Source organism: Aphelocoma coerulescens (assembly GCF_041296385.1).
Source record: "Aphelocoma coerulescens isolate FSJ_1873_10779 chromosome Z unlocalized genomic scaffold, UR_Acoe_1.0 ChrZ, whole genome shotgun sequence".
In the NCBI taxonomy this organism is placed as follows: Eukaryota; Metazoa; Chordata; class Aves; order Passeriformes; family Corvidae; genus Aphelocoma; species Aphelocoma coerulescens.
In genome coordinates this window covers 1407045-1429888 of record NW_027184085.1, presented here as the reverse complement: position 1 = coordinate 1429888, position 22844 = coordinate 1407045, and the positions used below count along the sequence as shown (strand labels likewise).

Sequence of the window (22844 nt, the reverse complement as noted above, 5' to 3'; positions counted from 1 at the left end):
CCATGGGGGGCACCAAAATGTCCAGCACAATCAGCAGCTGGCACAGCAAAAAAGTAGGGATAAAGGGCTAAAGTCAGTGGGAGAATGAGGAAAGGACAGGTTACACAGAGGTTTTACAAACTGATGGTTCTCAAATTAACCTGGCTATGGGCTTTTTCCCAGAAGACTTAAAAAGTGAGTCCAGGCATCTAGGAGCTGTTTGCAGTGGGTGTTACAGAAGGGAGGCAAGGTGCTGGCAGGCTGAAAAAGGGGGAATACAGGCTCCATTCAAAAAAAAAAAAAAAAAGAAAGAAAAAAACCCAAACAACAGTCACTTGTAAATTACAAGCCAGTAAACTTTAACTTCAGTTCCTGATAAACAACATCAAAGAGACCACAGAATAAGTAATTGGGAAATCATTTGCAAGCAAGAAGAAAATACAGAGACAAATGCCAGCCAACAAAGATATGTCAAGGACAAATGGTTTCATGCTAAGCACCTTTTCCTTCTGTGATGGGTAACAGGCCCTGTGGTGAAAGAAGCAGTATATATTTGATATGATAAGGCTTCTAACACCTCCTTGTACCCCATAGCACCTTCATCCCCGTGGCCTGTTCGGAACCATCCCTGGATCCCCCACCCATGGCTTGGTGTCACCTGGGTTACTGTCCCACCTCTTGTGGGTTTAAATTTCAGTAATAACCTGGAGGAGAGAACAGAGAATTTTTATGTAGAGAGCACCTGGAGTGGTAAGGGCAAGGACTGCAATAGAAACAGAGTTTCCAAGAGATCTTAAGGATTTGGTGGAAAGGGCTGAAAAATCAGATGTGGTGCAAAAAGGACAAGGTCCTGCAGTGACAGGACAAGGAGCAAAGGGTTCCCACTGCCAGAGGGCAGGGCTAAATGGGATATTGGGAAAGAATTCCTGGCTGTGAGGGTGGGGAGGCCCTGGCACAGAGCAGCTGTGGCTGCCCCTGGATCCCTGGCAGTGTCCAAGGCCAGGCTTGACAGGGCTTGGAGAGCAGCCTGGGACAGTGGAAGGTGTCCCTGCCCATGATAAAGATGACTTTTAAGGTCCCTTCCAACCCAAACCATTCCATGATAAGATGCTGTAATTTAGTGCCAGTGCAGGCTGGTGAAAAGGGATGGTTGTTTTACCTCTTGGATGAGACAGGAACCTTCTGACCACTGTTTAACCCAACAATAAAAGCTGAGAGCAGTATAGGGATGAGCTTTAAGATCCTTCCCACCCAAACTGTCCTGGGATCCTGGGATTCCATGACACCAGCAGGGTTGCCCACCTGGACAGGAATAATCAGAAGTGGAGGGGGAACAGCTGACTTGGAAGCAGTTCTTTTGTCAGAAATAGATGATCACAAGCTGGAGGTGAGTCAGCAAGGCCACGGCGCTGCAGGGGAAGGCAGAGAGCTGTGGTGACCTCTTCAGTACAACCCTTGGGGAACACGCTCCATTTCCAGGCATTTCAAGAAAAACGAAGCTTAGTGGGACAGAATGAGTTCTGGAAAGTATCAGAGCTGACAAGTTGTGTAGTCTAGCAGGAGGAAAACAAAATAGATTTTCAGATACGTGGTCTCATGTGCAGAAAGGGATTTTACCTTTACATTGAGGTTGTCTGGTGGATAAGGGGAAATGTAAAGATCCTTTTCCTATCACGTTACAGCTTCCAGTACAAACCATTGAGCCACGCTGCTGAACATGCAATAAATAAATCAGTGGGAAACCTGTTGTTTTCCCACAGTGTTTCCTAAACCCATCTCAGACTGAAACTCAGCAAACTCAACCAATTCACCCAGGGCAAGGGATCCTATGGCAGACAGCAGCTCTGGGAACACAGCCTCCTTTGAGGCTTTGTTATCAGGTTAGATAGTTTTCATTTCCTTTTTTCCCCAACTCCTTTCCAAAGCTGACTGTGAAAATTCCAGCTTACTGCTGTTTTAAAATCTCATGTTCAACAGGACTCTCTTGATTTTAGTATTACTTTGGTGGGAAGTGGTGCAGAATATCATAAACAGGGCTGTCTGTGGTGGTTGGGATATGTCTGTATGGGCACATCTTTGTTCTGGCAAGTTACTTTTTAAATCACCTTTAATAAAAAAACAGCCATCATTGATTTTAAGTAACACTTCGTTCTGAAACAAACAGCATAGAGGTGGTAACATTTTCATTAAGGATCCTACTTCATTCTCACTGTGAACTGCCATTCTTTTATTTCTAATTAAACTAGTGAACTAACAAGTGACAAAATTGGGAACAAGATTTGGATATTAAAGAAAGTTGGAGTTTGGGGGTTTGGTTGGTGTTTGTGTTGTGGGGTTGGTTTTTTTTTTAATTCCTTCATATTTCATTTTAAATCAAACATCAGACTTTGCTCTTTCATTTTCCTTCAAACTATTTCCCCTAGATTACCAATCATTCCTACAAAACTACGATGAATGTCTTCCAGGTGATTTTTTTTGCTTTGTCTGCCCGCCATACTACAAGGAAAAGTGAAAATGCCGATTAATTTTTTTTATTAAAAATACTCCACAATTTTACACTCCGTTAATATTTAGTGCTGTAATAGAAATTGTGAAGGCAAAGCTTGCTGGTAGGAGGAGCTCTGTGAGCAGTCCTCAGATTTTGACTTAGTGCTGATCTTTACTCTCCAAGGAATTTAAGCGTGGATATCAGCTTCACCCCACTTTCTGCATGGCGATTTCTCTTTTCAGCAGCCAGCACAGACAGTCTGCTGCCTTTCAAAGCAGCTGCAGCTTAAATTCAGGGACTGCAGGCAGAGGCTGTCCATAATCTCCCTTCTCCTGGTTTCCTGCTGGAGAGCTGGTTCAGCACATCCCCTCCAAAACCCATCTCCCCCAGAAGACACTTCATCACAGCAATTTTTGGCAGGAAGGGGCCGTGGCAGGAAACTTGTTATCGGTGCATCCTGCAGCCCAGCAGTGGGGTGGGTTCAGCTCAGTTCAGGCTGACAAAGGTCTTCTCTGCAAAACAAATCCCTGGCTGCCAGTCCTGCACCTCCAGCTGGTTTGTAAAAGCACGAGGCTTGGCTGATGGAAATAAAGTGACATTTGCAGCCCTCTGCAGCCACTGAATTCCAATACCTCTCTCTGCAGCTGCTCAGCCTCTCATTCCAGTGGATGGGATGTACTGTTGAGTGTCCACACCTGTGTTGTGGAGTCACAGAATCACAGAATGGTTTTGGTCAGAAGGAATCTTAAACACCATCTTGTTCCATCCCTGCCATGGCAGGGACACCTTCCACCGTCCCAGGCTGCTCCAAGCCCCATCCAGCCTGGCCTTGGACACTGCCAGGGATCCAGGGGCAGCCACAGCTGCTCTGGGCACCCTGTGCCAGGACCTGCCCACCCTCACAGACAGCAATTCCTGCCCAATATCCCATCCGTCCCTGCCCTCTGGCACTGGGAAGCCATTCCCTGTGTCCTGTCCCTCCATGCCTTGTCCCCAGTCCCTCTGCAGCTCTCCTGGAGCCCCTTTAGGCCCTGCCAGGGGCTCTGAGCTCTCCCTGGAGCCTTCTCTTGTGCAGCTGAACACCCCCAGCTGTCCCAGGCTGGCTGCAGAGCAGAGGGGCTCCAGCCCTGGAGCATCTGGGTGGCCTCCTCTGGACTGGCTGCAGCAGCTCCAGGTCCTTGTGCTGTTGTTCCCCAGGGCTGGGGCAGCCCTGCAGGTGGGGTCTCACCTGAGCGGAGCAGAGGGGCAGAATCCCCCTCCCCTGGTGCCCACGCTGGGGATCAGCCCAGGGCATCGACTCCAGTGTTAGTCCAGCACTGAGCCACGTATTCCCGCCACTGATCCATGTATTCCTGCTGTTCACGGAGCATGTGATTGAAAGGCTTCAGACAGACCAAACCAGACAGGCTGGGGAGGGCTGGATGAAGGGAGACGGCTGTGGGTTAGCAGTCCTGGAAGGCAAATGTGGGTAAACCTTCGTGCTGCAGTCAGAGCCTTTCACGGGGCTTAGCTTAACTTCGCTGGAAACTTGCAGAAGTTAGGAAAAAAAAAAAACAAAAACAAAACTAAAAACCAAAACCAAACCACGCAGAAGTCAACAATCATTTGCTTTGACATTTGTTCCCGGCGCTCCCCACCCCCTTCTTGGAAATCCGCCTGGTTGGCCACGGGGAAACGCGTCCCGTGGGTGGGCAGGGCAGGGCAGGGGCGGGCCGGGGGCGGCCCCACGGGGAACCCACGGCCGGTGCGGCGACACGGCCGCAGAGCTGCTGCCGCCATGGACTGCGGAGTCATCACCTCCAAGACCGTGCTGCTGCTGCTGAGCCTCACCTTCTGGGTACCGGGGCTGCGGGGTGTCCCCGTGGGTGGCGGGGCTCTGGCAGGGGGACACGCTGCTGTGGGACATGCCCGCGGTCCCGGGTGTCCTTCCCACGGCGAGCCGGGCATTGAGCTTAGCTGTGTGCGGGTGACTCGTACATTTCTGTAGCGACCCTTAATTACATATCCTTAAAGAACGAGGAGATTTAGGGGCTTAAGTTTCTAAGAAATAGGGTCAGAGCTTGTTACTTTTGTAGGGCTTTTTTTTCTTTGTGGCTTGTTTTAATTAAAGTAGGCTGCAGCCTCGTTTTGTGATCCGAAGCAAATGGAGCCGCATGGCGAGGGCATGGTACAAGGAGTCTGCTCCACTTTTGGGGTGAGGACTCTTTGGGGAGGAAAACAGCTGAGAACGTTGTTCCAGCTGTGTCCTTGGCACAGTTACGGCTTTCCAAATCACTTCCTCAATAACTATTTACAAGCAAATGAAAAAATGAGGGTGGTTTGTATACTTTTTAGCCTAACGCCTGTTGTTTTGAGGGTGTCGGCATCGGGGGCTCGTGGCCTGGCTGGGCTGCCCTGTGACAGTGGCAGCGGGGCCCGGGGCTCGTGGCTGTTCAAAAGAGCTGGGGATTATTCTGGTGACCAGGCTCGGGCATTTCCCCTGCGTATGTGGGAGTTTGGAAAACCCCCACCGCCGTGGACAGCCCTGGGACTTGGTGCCGCTGTTGGGGAAGGGCCCCTGTCAAACCTCGTGTGTGTCAGTGCTGTGGTTTGGGGGTTCACAGCTGCTTTGTAGCATCTGAGTGTTTTCCAGACAGGGTTTTGCCAGGGATGCTTCCAACCTGCTGGCGACAGTGAGGGCCTGGAGCTGCTCGGCCCCGGTTGGGGCTCAGCATGGCAGCGTGCCTTGCTCTGGGTGTAACGGGGGAGGCTGCTGAGGGCTCTTCCCAAAGAGAATAATCAGAGTTTTCCCAAAGAGAGAAGCTACGTGGGGAGAGAAAAAATAAAGCAAAAGAACGAATACTGCTTGAATTAATCCCTGGGGCCTCGTGGGGTGTGGTGCCGTTTTGTGAAAACATGACTTGCTGCTGGCTGTGGTGAGGAGCGCGTCCCCTCCGTCCTGTGCCTCCTTTGTGGAGTCTTGGCACAATTTATTGCTGCATGTGCTCCGTGTAACTCCTGAGCCACTGGCACAAATGGAGCTGCAGGCCAAGTCACCGCTCCACACCAGGTAGCACGATCTCAAAGTGTTTGCTTGGATTGTGGTGATTAGTTTTTTGAAGCAGCCACAGAGAAACATTGCAGCATCTCAGTGTTTGTATGTGGAAAGCCCCTGAGCCTCAGATCAGGTGTAGCTCAGGCTAGCATCGTTGCTTGGCTTTTTAAAAATGAAACAGCCTTATGTCCTCCTAGAAATGTCTCTGATGCCTTTTCTTCTGCTGTAGGGGAACTCTCTAATTGTGATAGATCATCTGCATCCATGGACTGTCAGTAACTATCCTTCTGCATGTCTGTGGCCTCTGAATTTGGGGTGACCCAGACCGGCCGTTTGGGTTGGTTTTTATCCTAGTAAGAGCAGTGCAGCGCAGTACCTGTGGCATTCAGATGCTGCTGCCACCCTTATGTGTGGTAATCACATTCCAGCAGCAGAACTGCAGAACCTGGAATTCTGGTTTTAGGAGGGTGGAGATGGAGGGACCGATTCTTTTGTGCTCCTTCAGAACATTTCTAACAGTTAGGGCTCTGTAAGTGCACGGCTCTAGATGATTGTGAAAACACAGGATTTGCAAAGAACATTAGGGCCTTTCTCCAAGGAGTAATTCATGTCCAGACGTTGCATGCTGCAGATCTTTCCCAGCTTGGAAGTGATTATGGAAAATAATTCACCACCTGCATAGTCAGCAGATGGTGCAGATGTGATTCTTTGACAGAAGTTATTACTCAAGAATATCCTAAAAAGGCAAAAAATCCTCTTTTGGATTTCTGATTGTTATCATGCAGAGTGAAGAAAGTCAGATCTTCCAGGATGACAAATCGGGAGGTGAAAAAACAGCTTTTCTCCAAAACACCAGGCTCAGCATCGTATGTGCGGGTCGTTCTTCTGGTGGGGGATCTATGCATAACTACCCCCAAAAAGTCAGTCATTAAAGATTATTTAATTATACAGTTACCACAAGTGGTGCTTCAAGCTGTGGGAGTTCTTCCCACCTCGGTTCTGCTCTTTAGCAGCTACTAATTAGGTGCAAGTGTGTGGTTGCTTTGGTAAGTGGGTGTTGGCCTGCTCTAGGTGAAGACTGGGGAGGCAGGTTTATCTCATGGGACCTAAGACGGGGAGAGGGAAGGTCAGACCAGACCATGATGTTCTTGGTAATGTCTTTTGAGGGGACTGGGCTGGGTGGGATGTGGTGATGCTCTTTTTGAAGGAGAGAGGTGAAATGCTGGGATTCACCTGCTGGTCTAAGGGAAGAAACTGAGAATCTTAAAAATAGACAGAAGCTTCGTGCTCCAATGTTTTTGTATAAAGTGCAGTAAACACCTTCCCAGGTTGCTTTTAACCTCAAAGCATCCAGCACCTTGCCCCTGCTCACCTTCCACTTCATTGTCACTAAACAGGTCTCTGCCTTCAGAGGGGGTTTGGCATCCACTGGTGGTCCTGGGGTCTAGGAGTTGGATTTCAGTCATCCTTGTAGGTCCCCTCCAACTCAAGATATTCTGATTCACCACCCAAGGGCCACCTTAGGTGTTTCTGCAGTGAAAATCCTGTTGGCCCAGATTTCCCATTCACTTTTAAGCCGAGGTGCATGCTTCCCCAGGCTTGCTTCACTTGGCCAGCAGCAGGGAGGAGCATAAGGGTAAGTTACTGCATGGGGGGCTTTAGCAGGACCAGGGGATTTGAGAGCAGCATTCGATCTGCTGACAAGAAGGGCAGGAGCAGCACTGATCCCTAGCAGGATGTGCTCTCTCTACCTGCCAGCAGTGAAGCCAGGCTTGTATTTCCCAGCTGAGCCCTGGCTCCCTCTGCCCCCACACGTGGCGGGGTGCTCTGGAGCTGATTACAGGCTGTTCATGGACTCTTCAGAAGACCCAGCTGGGTTTTGCAGCCCTGATACCAGGAGGTGTGAGCTGCAGTTTCTCTACTGGGATCTGACTGCACAGAAGACTCAGAATCCCAGAATAGAAGGGACCCTTAAGAGTCATTAATCCCACCCCCTGCCATGGGCAGGGACACCTTCCACTATCCCAGGCTGCTCCAAGCCCTGTCCAGCCTGGCCTTGGACACTGCCAGGGATCCAGGGGCAGTCTGGGCGCCCTGTGTCAGGTCCTTACCCCTCTGACAGGGAGGAGTCCAGATGGCTGCGAAAGTCATTCATTGACTAGAGAATAGAGAGGGGCTTTGCCGTCTCACAGAGTCCTTGTGGAGAGTGTCTCAGTGCTTCAAAGTTTGTCTTTCCCCGTTTCCCTTCTCCACCTTCCCTGACACACTACATCAGGTGGTTTTTGCAAATATTTTTGGATTTGTGACCTGTGAATTTCCAAGAAGCATGATTCAAATGCATTTCAGGGCATTAGTAGCATAGAATAATCATAAAATCCCAGAATGGTTTGGGTTGGAGGGAACCTTAAGAGTCAACCAGTTCCAGCCCCCTCCCATGGGCAGGAACACCTTCCACTAGAGCAGGTTGCTCAAGGAATCATAATATTGCTGTGGTTCACTTTAAATAATTTGTAGTAATTTGGAGGTATAAATTTACCCACAAGAAAAATTCCTTTATGTATAAATAATTTGAAATCACTCATGCCAGCGATTGGTAGTCTGGGAATGCTTACTCTGAAGCCTCAGTCAGAGAGAAATCTGGATAATTAAAAAAAAAAATTAAAAAACCCAATGAGAAGGGAATTCTTAATCATTTTTAATGAACAATGTAACGAATAGCAAAGATTATGTTGAAGATTATTGCAGCTAGAAACACCTTACTTTGAAGGGTGGTGGTATTCTCCAAGGAGTCATTAGAGAGGTCTGGGTGTTTGTGGCCTGTTTCTCACCTTTCTTGCCTCTTTTCTTAGGCAAAGCCTTAATTCTGCCTGTAGCTGCCTGCTTTACAGGAGAGTGGGAGACAGGCAGCTCTGCCGGGTGCTCATGCTCTGCATGATCCTGACAGGGAGATGGGAGAGCTCTGGAAGCTCTCCCCTCTACAGGGGAACAATGCCACAGGGTTGGCCTGACTCACAGTAGTGTCCGAAAAAGCTGCTTAACCAAGAGCTGTATTGATTTTATTTTCTTTTAACACATCCAGCGAGTGAAAATGGAGTCATTCATCCACTCCTGGGAGGGCTCAGGACCAGACTTCAGTCCAAACTCCTTGTTTCTGCTCCTCTGATGGAACTGATGGGGGGCAATGAGCAAGGGAGGTCTGGGGCACATCTTGACCCAGCATAAAGAGTGTTGGGTGGAAGGGGAAAGTGGTGGGTTTGTTTTGGGTTGGAACTAGGGTGATTTTTAAGGTCCCTTCCAACCCCAGCCATTCTGTGGTTCTGTGATTTCTAACTCGTTTCTGAATGGTGAGAGAAGAGCGGCCACATGAGGCAGAGTGGTCACAGGATGAGGCTGAGATGCCTGGGCTGGGCACTTTGGTGTGATCCTCTTGAGCATGCCTTCAAAGGGTGAAGTTCCTCCTTGTTTAAAACTGTTCTGCCCAAAATCAGGAAGCGGAACTGAACTGACGTCCAGGAAAATGGGCTTTGCTGTACTGCACAGGGGCCTCATGGGCTGAATTAAAATGAAGATGCTGGTGCTGTGTGGTCAGCACAGGGGAAGTGTTGGGACAGTGATGGGGATTTGGAGGAACAGGCTGAGTCAGACTGTCCCCCCTGTGGCTGTGAACGGACACACTGGATGGCCGGGCTGTGTATCCATCCCTAAAGGCACTTTGATCTCTTCAAAAGTCCCCCAGTGTGCAGGTCTCCAAATCCAGAGGTCTGATGTTGACAGGCTGAGAAAGGTGGGGGTGATCAACCTGAAGAGGAGGAAGTTGTGTGGAGACCATGTGACAGCCTACCAGTGTCTGACAGGGGCTACGAGGAAACCAGAGAGGGATTCTTCATCAGGAGCTGTAGTGATGGGAGAAGGGGAATGGCTTCACACTGGAAAGAGGGGCAGTTTAGGGTAGATACTGCCAAGGAATTGTTCCTGTGAGGGTGGGCAGGCCCTGGCACAGGGTGCCCAGAGCAGCTGTGGCTGCCCCTGGATCCCTGGAGTGCCCAAGGCTCTGGATGGGGCTTGGAGCAGCCTGGGACAGTGGAAGGTGTCCCTGCCCATGGCAAGGGGTAGAGTTTGATGAGCTTTACAGGTCTTTCCAGCACAAACCGTTCTGGATTTCTGTGATTCCATGTTGTGGAAGTGCCTCTGGTAATTACAACTGCTTGAGTGGTCCTATTTTGTTACCTGTTTAGCAAGATTTAGGATTAGCTCTGCTGTGATTTAGGTGCACCTTGGTCTGGTGCAGGGACTTGGTCTGGTGTCTGAGCCTGGAACAGCTGATTGAGAAATCGGGGTGGTTCTGAAAGCAAATATTGAACTACAGGGTGTTTTGTGTCCAAACGGGCTGCTCAGGTCCAAAACAGCCTGGCACTGGCTGATAAATCAATCCGTGCTCAGCTGAAGTTACGTTCACTGCAAGCTCATGCCCTGCAGTCTGTGTATTTAGAATGTGAGTGAAAATGGGGGTTCTGCTTTCTCCTCCTCGTGGTCCTGTTGCCTCAGAGGTGCACAGAGTTCTGTGATTGTGACTAACAGCAGCACCCTGGCCCCAAGGCAGGGGTTTAAGCATTAGAAGTCATAGGAATTGGGGCAGGATTCCTTGCTTTGCAGTGCATCCCACCATTTATGCTCTGTAGGGTATGTGCTGGCTTTTAGGGATGGGAAAATAACCATGGAATTAGGCTTGGGGAACAGAAGAAGACGTGCTGAAACAACTCTTTAGGTGAACATTTACGTAATATAACTTGAAAACAAGCCCACTACACCCAGAATCCCCTCTGAGTGTGTGTTTTCCAGCATGTAAAAACTGCAAGAAAACGTTTCTTTAGGTTTGGGGGATTTTTTCTCCTGAAACAGAGACATAGGTTTTCAGAGCCTTTTGGCAGCTGCTCATTGTTTTCATTTGAGAAAGGAAAGGAAAAAGCAAGCGCTTCCAACCATACCCAGCAAGCAGCCCTGAGGTGTGCTTTGAAGGCAGGCTGAAACATGCCCTGCAGTTGTACATCACAGCTGAATATTTAGGTGTAACATACTTTGAAGAGTCTGCTGTGGCTTGGTGTAAGTTGGCTCAGAACAGATGTCTTGGTTCTGTCCCACCTGTACAGCTCATGTGAGGAAACTGTGATTTGAAAGTTTTAGTTTGAGGGTAGTAACTGGCATGAGATCAGCAGGAATTCTCTCCCGGGGCTGTTGGTGCTGCTGGAATCAAGGGCTGCCTGGTAGGAGCTCACAGCTCTGGTGCTTTTTGCTCCAGTCCAAAGCCAGCTTGCTGAGTTCAGTATTTTTTTATTATTTTGTAAATCAGTGCTTTCATGACGCAAGGATCTGAGGGAACACAGCAAGTTTGTGTACTACCAGGAGACCCCACCTGCCCCAGCCCTGGGGAACAACAGCACAAGGACCTGGAGCTGCTGCAGCCAGTCCAGAGGAGGCCACCCAGATGCTCCAGGGCTGGAGCCCCTCTGCTCTGCAGCCAGCCTGGGACAGCTGGGGGTGTTCAGCTGCACAAGAGAAGGCTCCAGGGAGAGCTCAGAGCCCCTGGCAGGGCCTAAAGGGGCTCCAGGAGAGCTGCAGAGGGACTGGGGACAAGGCATGGAGGGACAGGACACAGGGAATGGCTTCCCAGTGCCAGAGGGCAGGGACGGATGGGATATTGGGAAGGAATTGCTGTCTGTGAGGGTGGGGAGGCCCTGGCACAGGGTGCCCAGAGAAGCAGCTTTGCTTGCTCCTCTCTGACTGTGGTTGCCCGGGTGATGCTGTTTGAGCTCTCCTCAGTGGTGCCCAGTGACAGGACCTGTGAGCACAAGCTGAAGCACGGGATGGTCCCTCTGAACATTAGAAACCCTTTTTCACTGTGAGAGTGACCAAACACTGTCACAGGCTGTCCTGGGTGAAACCTGAGAACACAGATGTGGCCATACTTGATTTATCTTTGGAGAAATTAATAGCATAAGAAGGGTAGGAAATGGTAACTGAAGCCAAGAGTCCCTTCCAGCTGGCAGAGTTTTAAACCCAGGATGGGAAAAGGGAGAGAAAATTGTGCACATGAGATGGGAAGTGCTGAGCTGGGGTCACTCTCATTGCTGGGAGAAACCAGCTTTGCCTCGGGCCAAGGGAGACCCTCAGGTCTGGTGAGTGCCTGGTCCGTGTGGGCTAAGGGGAGTTTTAAACTGGTTAAAATTTGCATTAAGTGAGGAAGGCTTTCTCAAAAGTCCTCAGTGCCTCTCTTTTCCGGTGAAGTCACTAGGAAACCTGTTGTCTCCGTAGGAATGAAGTAGTGCAGCAGCCAGGGAGGACTTGAAACTCTGGTAGTGAATGGGAACAATAAATCTTGTAGTACAATAAATCAGCAAGGGAGCCAGAAAGTGATTCCCCTTGCCATGCAAGCTGGCTGTTGGGTAATAAAATACAGTATTTATGGAGGAAATATGCAAAACCTTTCGAGCAGAGGATTTACCTGTCAAGGTAAATCAAAAACACTTCTTGTACACAGAAAAAAAAACCAACAAAGAGCAAAGATACTGAGTATCTTCTGTGTTAAGGAGAGTATGAGCAGCTGTAACTGCGACCGGTGTTGCTGGGGGCTGATTCTAGATAGGACGGACATGGGGGCAGCACAGGAGTAATAATTGTAATTGGGAAAGTAATAATTGAAGGTGACATGTCCTACTCTGTCCTGTGGCAGATTGAAACTGCTGAGAAGATGACAGCATCCCAGTGAACACAGGTGTTGGATGAGAAGGCAGAACACCAGCATTGGGTGTTGCATTGGGTGAGGTGCCCTGACTGCAAAGATACTAGTGAAAAAACGTGGGATTTGAGCTTTAGAATTAACTCAGGCACCTCTGTGAGCTGGCTGCCTAATGACAAATTAGGTGGGAGTAGTTCAGAAAAGGTTTGTGTGGATATTCATAGTGCTTCCAGTATGTATTTGCAGTAGTTTGCTGCAGGAGACAACTGCTCTTACTGTGTCAGGAAAAACGGTATTGTTTATCTTACCTGTCTTTGCCCATAAAAAGTTAATGGTAGGGTACAAAGTCCAGCCTGAGTTTTTTGTGCTGTGATGGGTATTAGTGCTGGCCCTGGGAAAGCCCCATTTGACAAAGGAGAAATGTCTTTGAGTCTCACAGCTTCCATTTTTTACTGTATAGAGGCTGCATTGTGTTGGACACATGGGGTGAATTTGGAATTCACCCTGTTCTTAAGCTTCTCCTTTTAACACTACAGGTTTGTTACTCTGTATTTTTAATTGTCCAGAAGTCTTACACCAGTTTACAATAACAGACCGAGTCACAGAATTGACACTGAAATGGGAGGATGCTGGGAGAAACCTTTTAAAAACTACCCCAAAACCTCCAACCAGCAGACACTGCCATATAATTTCATAGTCGGTAGTTTGGCTCCTTTGCTGTACCTTATTTGGGTTTGGCAGGGGACAGAGAAGCCTGTGCTGGTAACTGCAAACGAACACAAACCTCTGTTCTCAGCCATCACATAAGGCTGGCTTATGAAAACAGAGAAGTAAAGGTGGAAAAGCACCTGTTCTGCCTCACTGATAGGAAAAAAAATGTATAGATAGATACAGATAGATATAAATAAAAAATTTGCATCTAGTTCAGAACAGTGGTAGAGGAAGCTTTAAGCAGCCCCTTCTATGGCTGTGATGCTGATTAGGTGGCATGAAGTATCTGCATGGCTGTAAGCCTCCTGAAAAGGGCAGGGGCTTATGGTCACCAGTGTGTAAAAACTGTGGAACACAAAGTAAAAGGCTTGCTGTATTTTAAAATGTACATAAAATTAGTGTTAGAACAGCTGTCCTGTTCTGCGTCAGTGAGACAGCCCAGGCTTCTGTTCCAGGGGCAGGATTGAATATTCAGGGTGCTGTGTGTGCGTTACGCGATGAAGAGAGTCCCCCCTTGCTGTGTATGTGTTGTGTGCACCTGCTCCCCTGGCTCAGCCGGCTCAGCCTAACGTGGAAGAGCTTGGTGAGCCCAGGCCCTGCCCAAACCTCAGCCTGGGAAAATCTGGTGTCTGTCACAGCTTGGCTGTCTTCTCACTCAGCCCCAAGGAGTTCACTTTTCACGCTCAAGTAGTTTCTCTGCTTTCTGTCAAGGGTGTGGGATTTGAAAAGTTGAGTGATTCTGGCCTTAGGTCCTTGAAGGGTGCAAGGCATGGTGGGTGAGGCAGCAGAGGTGGCTGCAGCTCTGTTGCCCAGCTGTGAAAAGGGGTTTTCTTGCAAAATTCCCTTTTGTCTCATCTCGTCATCTTGTCTTAAGGAAGTCATCAGCATTGTAAAGAAACACCAGCAGTTTCCTGGAGCCCTGGTGAGTCAGCTGGGGCTGCTTGGGGAGAACAGGGTCAGATGTGGGTGTTGTGCTTGCCATTGGTGGCCCAGGGGAGGTGGTTCTGCCATATGGCTGCCTGTGCTGGGTTTTGTGCCGGCTGCTCTGGGCCAGCGCTCACCCCTGCACTGCGTGAGCCTGATGGGCACTGGACTTGGCTGACAGTAAGCTGCCAAGCAGGACACCGAGGGAAAGCGTGAAGAACAATAACCATTTGTAGTGTGAATTTCTTGGCATAATCCTAACATCCTTGTATTTAATTTACATGGGTTTGAGAAGGTGGTTGACTAATTGTGAAAAATGAGGTATTTGATCTATTCCTCCTCAAAAGTAATCGCTCAAACTGGCCTTTGTGAGATTGTTTTTTTTCTTGAGATCCAACAGAATCTAATCAGACATACTTTGAGATCCAACTTTTGCAATGCAAAGTACTTGTACTTTTAGAGAAGTACATCTTAGTATATCTTCATCTCAGATCTAGCAATGGACTGTAGGTTTTGTATTGTTGGGGTGAAAAAATCCTTCCCGATTTAGAATTTGCTTTAAATTCTGGAAGGGCGTAAGGGAAGAGTTCTGATTTAAGTTCTGAAATATTTTTCATCTTTGCTTTCAAAACTTGCCTCTGGGACTCACCTGCAAAAACAAATCAGGGAAGAGATTGTTAGCTGTGATGCCTTCTGTTCCTGAGTGACCCTGCTCTTCAGGATTCTTCCCAGTGAATTAAAAATCATGGGTGAAGTGCAGCATCTGTTTGTGGGGAAAAATGCCATCTTCCTTTAAACCAGATCTTTTCCCAAAGACTTCTGGGTTTGTATGAGTAATGAGTATTTTGGACCAAACCACTACACCTCATTACACTTCCTTTTTCTGCTTGGAAGCAGAAGTTCGGAAATTTTAATAGACATCTTGCTGGTTGTGTTTTGTCTCTCACCGTAAACGAGCCAATCCTGAGTATTGCAGTAAAACCCACTGTGAAAGTGCTTTACATTTGATGTCCTTGAACTTAACACTGGACCTTCTGGTTTTGTCTTGCTATCGTGGAGCTTTGCTGGTCCTGGCTTTAGGGGCCTTCTGTGAATTGGCTTCATCATTTATTTATTTTTTCTTAATTTGTGGCAGCCTTTTACTTGCAGCAAGGTTTTTGTTAGCTCCCCACAGATGGTTGGTCTTTAGCATTTCCTGTGCTGCTTCCTTTGCACTGCGTGTTGAACCTGCTGGAAATGGATGGAAAATGAAGTATGGATGAAAAATGAAGAATGTTTTTCCACCGTGGTGGAGAGTGACATTGGACACACACTGGAGTGGACAGGACACAGGGAATGGCTTCCCACTGCCGGAGGGCAGAGTGAGATGGAATATTGAGAAGGAATTGTTCCCTGTGATGGTGGTGAGGCCCTGGCACAGCTTTGCTTGGCTCTCCGTGACTGTCCTTGCCCAGATGATGCTATTTCAAAACAGAGCATAGGTGGACAGACACGTGCATCCAGCCTTCCAGGCCAGAAATACAGGATAAACTTTTTGAGTCATGCACCTTCATTCTTTTTTTTTTTTGCAACTGAAGGCAAAGGAGGATGGAGGTGGGGCATCCCCACCTCCACCTTTAGTGCTGCTGCCATTCCAATGACTTTTCCTGTCCTACTTTCAGTTCAGGAACATATGTTGGAGGAGAAGGTAGGGTTGCTCCTCCTCAAAACCCCGCTCCAGTGGTGAAGTGAGAAGGCAGTGGTGCCCTTTGAGATAAAGTGGTCTCATCCTTTCCCTGCATCCCTAACAAGGGGTGGCAGGAAAAAGCCGCGCTCACCCTGTACCTGCAGAGAGGGAAATAGGAAAGAGATTTTCCTTAATGAGAGGAAAAATGAAAGGAAGCTTTAGGAAATGCTTTAATTACTAGCACTATCTGAAAACCCAGTGCCTGTGGAGAGGAAAAACAAACAACCTGTTGAGAACTGGTGATCCTATTCCTTTTCCTGATACCCCACTTTGCCCACTTTGAAGAGGACCTGCTGTATCTGAGCCCCAGCACAGCAGAATCTTGCGTGGCATGTGCTAAATGTCTCTGGCTTCCTCACTTGGTGCTTCTGACCCCAGTAATTCTGAGGTACAGACAGCATCCAGGAATGCAAGATTATGGGATGGGAGCTGTGTGAAACAAAGGATGTTCCTGCACTTGGAGGTAATTGCAGGGCAGGCAGCAGACCTGGCTGGAGGGGAAAGAGCCAAACAAGGTAAAGGAATTAGCAAGTCCTAGCTCCAGCATGAGGACTGTTTGATTTAATTAAAACATACAGTGCTGGGGAAGTAATGAAGTGCTCCAGGCTTCGTGATGAAATCCTGCTGTGACCTGCTCAGAACAAACCGGCTGGTTTCCCTCAAGTTTCCAGAATGTGAATACAGAGGGTGCTTCATTTTACTTGTGCTGCAGGATTACAGAGGGTGGATGAGCCATCCTGACTCTTGAGAGAGTTTTTTTATGCCATTGGTGAGGTGGGCAGGGCATGGCTGAGTCTTTTGGTGTTGTTTCCAGGGCTGTACCCAGTCCAGTGGATAAAAGCCTTTGGTCTCCAGGACGACTGTCACTGGTGCACTGTACATTGGCCTCAATCGGCAAAACATCCTTCTGGGAGAGAGATTATTTTAGATTATAAATAGATTATTGCAGAAATCTGTTTCCTTCAGGAAAAGGAGGGACTCTGTTTTGCTTAGACTAGGTACATTTGCGCCTGCCTTAGTGGTTAACGCTGTTGTGAGAGTGCGAGGGATGAGTTTTTTCTCAAAAAAAAAAAAAAAGCCACAAACCAACAACTCATCCCTGTGGTGATCTGATTCCTGCAAATGCAGCCTTGGGTGGGATGTAGGTGACCCTGGGTAAGCAGTGTGAGCTTGGCATTCTGCAGAGACACTGATGTAGCTCTGTAGACTCCAGCCTTTCAGCTCGGCTCCAGTGGTGCCTTATTAGCAGGGGAGTGATGAAGTGCATTCTGTCTTCTCTGTGTTCAAGTTAGAATGCGTAGCTGGATTAGGTAATAGTTTCAGATGCAGCATGTTTTTCTTCTAGCTCTTTGCACACTGTAGCCATTATTTCCAAAATCACTATTAGAAAACAATCCACGATTAGTTTCCAGGTCAGAGGCTTAATAAATAACTGCTAATCACTTTCCTTAATGCATTTCAGGCGGCAGCTGCAGGCCTCAGCTATGTTGGGGCGTACGTCATCAACACCTACAAGAGCTACGACAACTTTCTGCAGGACAAGTACGCCCTGCTGCCGGCCGTGATCATCATTTGCGTGGCCGTGGTGATGTTCATCATCGGGCTGATCGGCTGCTGTGCCACCTTCCGCGAGTCTCGGGTCGGCCTGGGGCTGGTGAGTGGCACGTCCGTGTGCATCGTCTGCCTCCCCCTGGCAGGGAAGGTGCTAGGCTGGACCTCGGGGGGTGTGAAACAGAAAGTAAAAGGTCATTGTGATGCACACTGCTGAAGCACTGCTGGTTCGTGCGAGTCATGTACTGCTGTGGTGCTCTGGTTCATGGTGAGTGAGCCGCAGGCTGGATTGTCAGTGGCACTGCCTTGTACAAACACCCCCTGCCATCGACAGTCTCATGCTCTGCCTCAGCTGGCTTGATGGTGGTGAGTGTGGGAAGCAGCAAGTTTTGAGGAGTGAGATGGTGAAGGAACAGGAGGAAATACAAGTTTCTAAGCAAGCAAACCAGATGTACATCTGTTTTTCTGCTGACTTCCATCCTCTGACTGCTGAAAGCATGCCTCGACTTCTCATAGAATTATTTTTGAAAATCCAGAAAGGTTCACTTAGAGGAACTTCATGCCCCAAGTCATGCCCTGAAGGCAATGTGAGCTCAACAAGCAGTGCACAATGTACCTAACTTAGCTGCTGGTTTATGTGTGCACTCTCCCCTTTGACATCCACCTTGTGAAGTGTTTCATAGGCTCTTCACACAGGTCATGTCGTGGCAGTGTTCAGGATCAGGCACGAGCCTATGGAGCCACAGCATTGTCCCAGCCGTGAGCAATAATCCCAGAAAGGTTTGGGTTGGAAGGGACTTTAAAGCTCGTCCAGTTACAACTCCTTTTCCATGGGGACAGACAGCTTCCACTAGACCAGGTTGCTCCAAACCATGTCCAACCTGGCCATGAACAGTTCCAGGGGTGAGGCACCCACAGCTTCTTCTATTCTAAATTGTTCTGGGAATTCTTTTGATAGGAAAGGCAATAGGAGGTAATGATCACTTACTGATGTAAATTTAGGTGAAGTGTATTGTGCAATTGAATTCAAATACTGTGGGATTCTCTCTTACAGTCTCTCTCTTTTATTTTCAGTTCTTGGCCATTATCCTGGTTATCTTCATTGCAGAAGTGTCTGCTTTTGTCCTGGGATTTGTTTACAGGGAAAAGGTAAGCAAAGAATTAGCATCTCTGTCCCAACCTAAAAGTAAAGAATACATCTCACATTTTTTGATCATTCCAATTTATCTGGGTTTTTTAACTTCATCCCCTGTCCTGCAACCTGCAGAGCAAATGGGAAAGGGTTTGTCTTTGTTGGGAACACAGTGAATACATAAAGTACCTGGCAGGCATCACAACAGCCTCTGAGTTAAATTAAACAGTTGTTGATACTCCCGAAGGAGGGCTTTTCCATCAGGGGAGGCAAGCTTCTACCCAGGAACACAATTCCAGTTAAACGCAACCTGAATTTTGTGTGAAACATTGATTGATTTTTTTAAACTTTTTTTATCCCCTGCCCCCACGTAGTTGGGATACAGATACTTTGCAGTTTCCACCAGATAAAATTTTCAGCTCTCACGTTAAAACCATCTGCATTGTTTTTCCCTCTCTAAACAGGTAAAAGCTGATGTGCAAGGTACGATGCGCTCAGTCTTTGAGAAGTATGATGGGAAAAACCCAGAGTCTACAGTTGTGGATTACTTGCAAGAACAGGTAAAAAAACATTTAAGCATTGTTTGGAAAAGAACAATTGGGTCCTAAACAAGGAATTTAGGCTGGGAAAGGAGGGAAGGGGATGAGTGGGGCTGTATCCTGGAACCTGGCTCTGGGCTTAGCATCTGATTCTCCAAGGCAGCAGAGGGTGCTCCGTACTTCACAGAGCTGGTGTGTTCAGGCTCCAAGTGTGAAGTTCATGTAGTGAGGGATCTGGTTAATAGGAGTGACATTTGCATCAGAGCAAACAAGTACATATGAATAATTGCTGCTGGGAACACTGCACCATAAAATAGCGAGATGATGGAAGACTCTACCCTGCAACTTGTCACCTTCATATTGGAGCTTTCACAGAGAATAAACTAAGAAGGGTGTAATAATGTGTGAAGGAGGTTGATTTATTACATCTGTGGTTGTTTTCCTGAAGCACCACTGCTTGTAAATCTGCTGCAGACTAGTGGGACCTCTGTCCCACTATGCCTAAGAGAGGTTTAACTCAACTAGTTACATATTCTGTAACTAGTAATACATATGTATAATATTATGTAACAGTAACTGCTGTGTAACTGTCCTGTGTTTGGTAGCTTCACTGCTGCGGGGTAAAGAACTACAGTGACTGGACGACCACCCAGTGGTTTAATTCCACTGGGAACAACAGTGTCCCCCAGAGCTGCTGCCAGCAAGAGGCGAAGAACTGCACAGGGCATCTGGATCAGCCACAGGAACTCAACACACGGGTGAGGATGAGGGGCTTGGTTTCACTGTGGACGGAAGCAGATCTGGCAGAGTTTAGGGATATGCCCATAGCTGTAGCTGTTTAAACAGATGTGGAGCAGGGAAGACTCATGTAGGATTGATCATGCTGAATCTGGAGGATGAAGATGCTCCAAGCACTGGAGCCCCTCTGCTCTGGAGCCAGGCTGGGAGAGCTGGGGGTGTTCACCGGCAGAACGCTCTAGGGAGACCTCAGAGCCCCTGGCAGTGCCTAAAGGCTGCCTGTAAGGAAGAGGAGGTCAAACATTTTAGCAGGGCCTGTTGCAACAGTACAAGGGGTGATGGTTTTAAGCTAAAAGAGGGTCAGTGTAGATCAGATACGAGGATGGTGAGACCCAGGCACAGGTTGCCCACAGGAGCTGTGACTGCCCATCCCTGGAAGCATTCAAAACCAGGCTGGACAGAGCTTGGAGCAACCTGGGATGGTGGAAGGTGTCCCTGCCTATGGCAGGTAGTGGAACTGAATGATCTTTCAAGTCCCTTCCAACCCAAACCATTCTGTGATTCTATTAACTCCATACCAGGTTCTCCAGTCTGGGGCATAAGCCCCATAGTTGACTTTTATAGATACCATTGATGGCCTTCCAGCTCTGAGTTTTGGCACTTAGTTTAAGTGACCTGAGCTAGAGGAAACTCAGACACAGCAAATGTCAGTGAGTTGCAGTTTGTCAGTGCCTCTCCTCATGCAGGAGGAAATAAGCCATCGGGTCTGGAAGACAAGAATTGAGTTCCTCAGGTCTGCAGTACTGGTTAGACAGGCCTTATCAGGGCCTGCTTCCTTGGGAGATTTGGGGGGAAATAATAAAAAACTTCAGCTGGGTGAACACCTTTTAGCATGTTTTTACCTCTCATGGCAGGGCTGTGCACAGGAGCTGGAGGCTGGGCTGCAGAGCGTCATTGGCTATGCCATGCTTGTGATCCTGGGGTTTGCCATCGTAAAGGTAAGTGCTCCTGTCTCTTCCCTCAGGAAAACAGTACTGTTTGCCCTTGGATCCTGGGTCTTTTTCCTCTTCACTGTCCTATTTCCTACAGCTTTCTTCTGCCTCTGAAATAGACTCAGTCCTATGTTCCTCACTGTTGTTTTTCCAACTGTCTCCATTTCATCTGCTTAACGATGATGGGAGGGATTCAAAAGATAGTAGGGGATTTGGGATGGAAATTCAAAGGGGAATCCATTTTGTCTTAGAGTCACAGAATCCCAGGATAGTTTGGGTGGAAAGGGAGCTTAAAGCTCACCCCATTCCACCCCCTGCCATGGGCAGGGACACCTTCCACTATCCCAGGCTGCTCCAAGCCCTGTCCAGCCTGGTCTTGGACACTTGCAGGGATCCAGGGGCAGCCACAGCTGCTCTGGGCACCCTGTGCCAGGGCCTGCCCACCCTCACAGACAGCAATTCCTTCCCAATATCCCATCCATCCCTGCCCTCTGGCAGGGGGAAGCCATCCCTGTCACTCCTTGTTCAAAGGCATGCTTAAATATTTTGGAGAACTCATTCCAGAATAATCCCAGCCTTTCAATGAAACTCTCCCCATGACAAGATAACTAATAATTAATGCAAATTTATTAATTAATGGGACAAACCAGAGAGGAAACACTTAAGCTGGAACTATTACTGGGAATTGGTATGCAAAAATAACACTTTCTGCAGACGCATTGTGAGTTTTTTTCATGCGATCAGGTCATCTGATATGTAGGTGTTTAGTCTGACGGCTTACAGAAATCCAGCAGGACTAAGTCTCTTGTGCACTCCCTCTTTTCCAGTTCTTCGGCATGCTGAGTGTCTGTGTGCTTACTTGCAAGAAAGAAGAAAGTGGATATCAGCCTCTTTACTCAGGGGTGTTTGCTTAATAAACTGAAAAGAACAATCTTGCTTCCTGATGATGCAATTGACTTGTGACCATACCACAGCTTTCTGAAACGTTATGCTAAGTTTGGACTTGTGACTTCAGGTAGCACTGGGTGGTGTAGTAGGCTCCAGAAAGAAACTTTCTTCTGCCCTTCTTTCCTCTGCCCCAAATACACACAGCAGAAACTTTATTTTTTAATCAATAAACTGGTGGAGGCCGCAGGAGGGGTTTCAGTTGTCTGCACAAACCTCAGGTCATTCCTATGGCGTGGTTTAAACAGCAAAAGAAACTTCTGAATGCCAGGTTTAAGTATTTTTCATAGGCATGGGGATCTGTAGTATGTTTTTGCTATATCCGATTGTGCAGTTTGGGGGTTTTCCCCCCTTCTTTCTTACAGCTGTATGTTGTAATTCTGTTTACAGAATTGCAGCGGTTGTTAGTACAAGACAACCAACCCCATGCTTAAAGTCTGGAACAAGCATTTGTGTGGCTGTTTGGAGATGCTAGCAGACATGAAAAAGCCCAGGTTTTGAGCTTTTGGGCTCAGAACTCTCTCTCTTTGATTTGTTTTTAATCTCTTAATTATTGACATTAAATGCTCCTTATGAAGCAGGGCTTTTGAACATTTTCTTTCTCCTTATTCTATGGTTTGCCTTGGGGAATTAGTGCCACATTTCCACCCTGATTGCATTTTCTCTGTGAAAACCTTAAAAATATGCATTCTAATACAAAGCAATTTCAATAACCTGCTATAGCATGGCTTTCACACATTTTCTTTCTCCTTAATTCTGCTGGACACAGTCACTTACTCCTTAGATTGCATCCCTGCTTTAACACAGTCCTTCTTTAACTCATTTGTATGTTAATCTGTTTATAAGCTCTTCAGGATTTTGGGGATAGAGAACAGAGAGAACTGTGAGCTTTTATGTACCAGGGAATTGTGGAAAAGCAGCAGAGATTCTGCTGATTCCTTCCTTGGAGAGATAAACAGCCTGTCCTTAACAAAATAAACCTTTATATTTGTAGCTAATTAGAAAAAAAATTAGTTTGTGGTCAGTGTAAGCTGTTTAATTATCCCCATACCTACCCCAAGAGAAAAAAGAAAGCAACTAGTGACAAAGTCCTATAGGAGACACACCAGCATGACCGTGTGTACGTTGAAAACTGAATTTTTATTGAGAGCTTTGTCTTCTGTTAAATGCTGAAATAAACTGAATTTATACAACCAAGTAATAAGTGGTGTGGCGGTTCTTGTTCGGTGCTATCACAATTCCGTGAGGGGAGTAAAGCCCTCAGGGGTAGAACCGGAGCGGGCGCCTGTCGGCGCTGCCTCAGAGATCCCGCCCGGCTGCCCTCAGCGATCCTGCCTTCCCTTCCCGCTGCC

The 22844-nt window shown here is 47.7% G+C and overlaps 1 protein-coding gene across 2 annotated transcripts; it reads left to right on the top strand.

Moving 5' to 3' along the window:
• The first annotated feature begins 4182 nt into the window (after positions 1–4182).
• On the top strand, positions 4183–22696 carry LOC138103455 (tetraspanin-36-like). Of its 2 annotated transcripts, none has more exons than XM_069001757.1 (7): positions 4183–4304; positions 17058–17249; positions 18221–18295; positions 18743–18838; positions 19423–19575; positions 20470–20553; positions 21375–22696. In XM_069001757.1, exons 1-7 carry the CDS (start codon positions 4245–4247, stop codon positions 21459–21461), a joined length of 747 nt encoding a protein of 248 aa, XP_068857858.1. In that variant the 5' UTR covers positions 4183–4244; the 3' UTR covers positions 21462–22696. The 2 variants fall into 2 exon arrangements, with proteins under 2 accessions (XP_068857858.1, XP_068857859.1); XM_069001758.1 differs by lacking the exon at positions 4183–4304 and adding an exon at positions 6605–6652.
• The last annotated feature ends 148 nt before the right edge of the window (positions 22697–22844 follow it).

Bases quoted from the DNA above. Each gene is read 5' to 3' on its own strand.
- LOC138103455 (XM_069001757.1), top strand. From the start codon at position 4,245: ATGGACTGCGGAGTCATCACCTCCAAGACCGTGCTGCTGCTGCTGAGC. The intron at 18,839-19,422 runs GTAAAAAAACAT...TGTGTTTGGTAG, and splicing joins TGGATTACTTGCAAGAACAG to CTTCACTGCTGCGGGGTAAA. The intron at 20,554-21,374 runs GTAAGTGCTCCT...CCTCTTTTCCAG, and splicing joins TGGGGTTTGCCATCGTAAAG to TTCTTCGGCATGCTGAGTGT.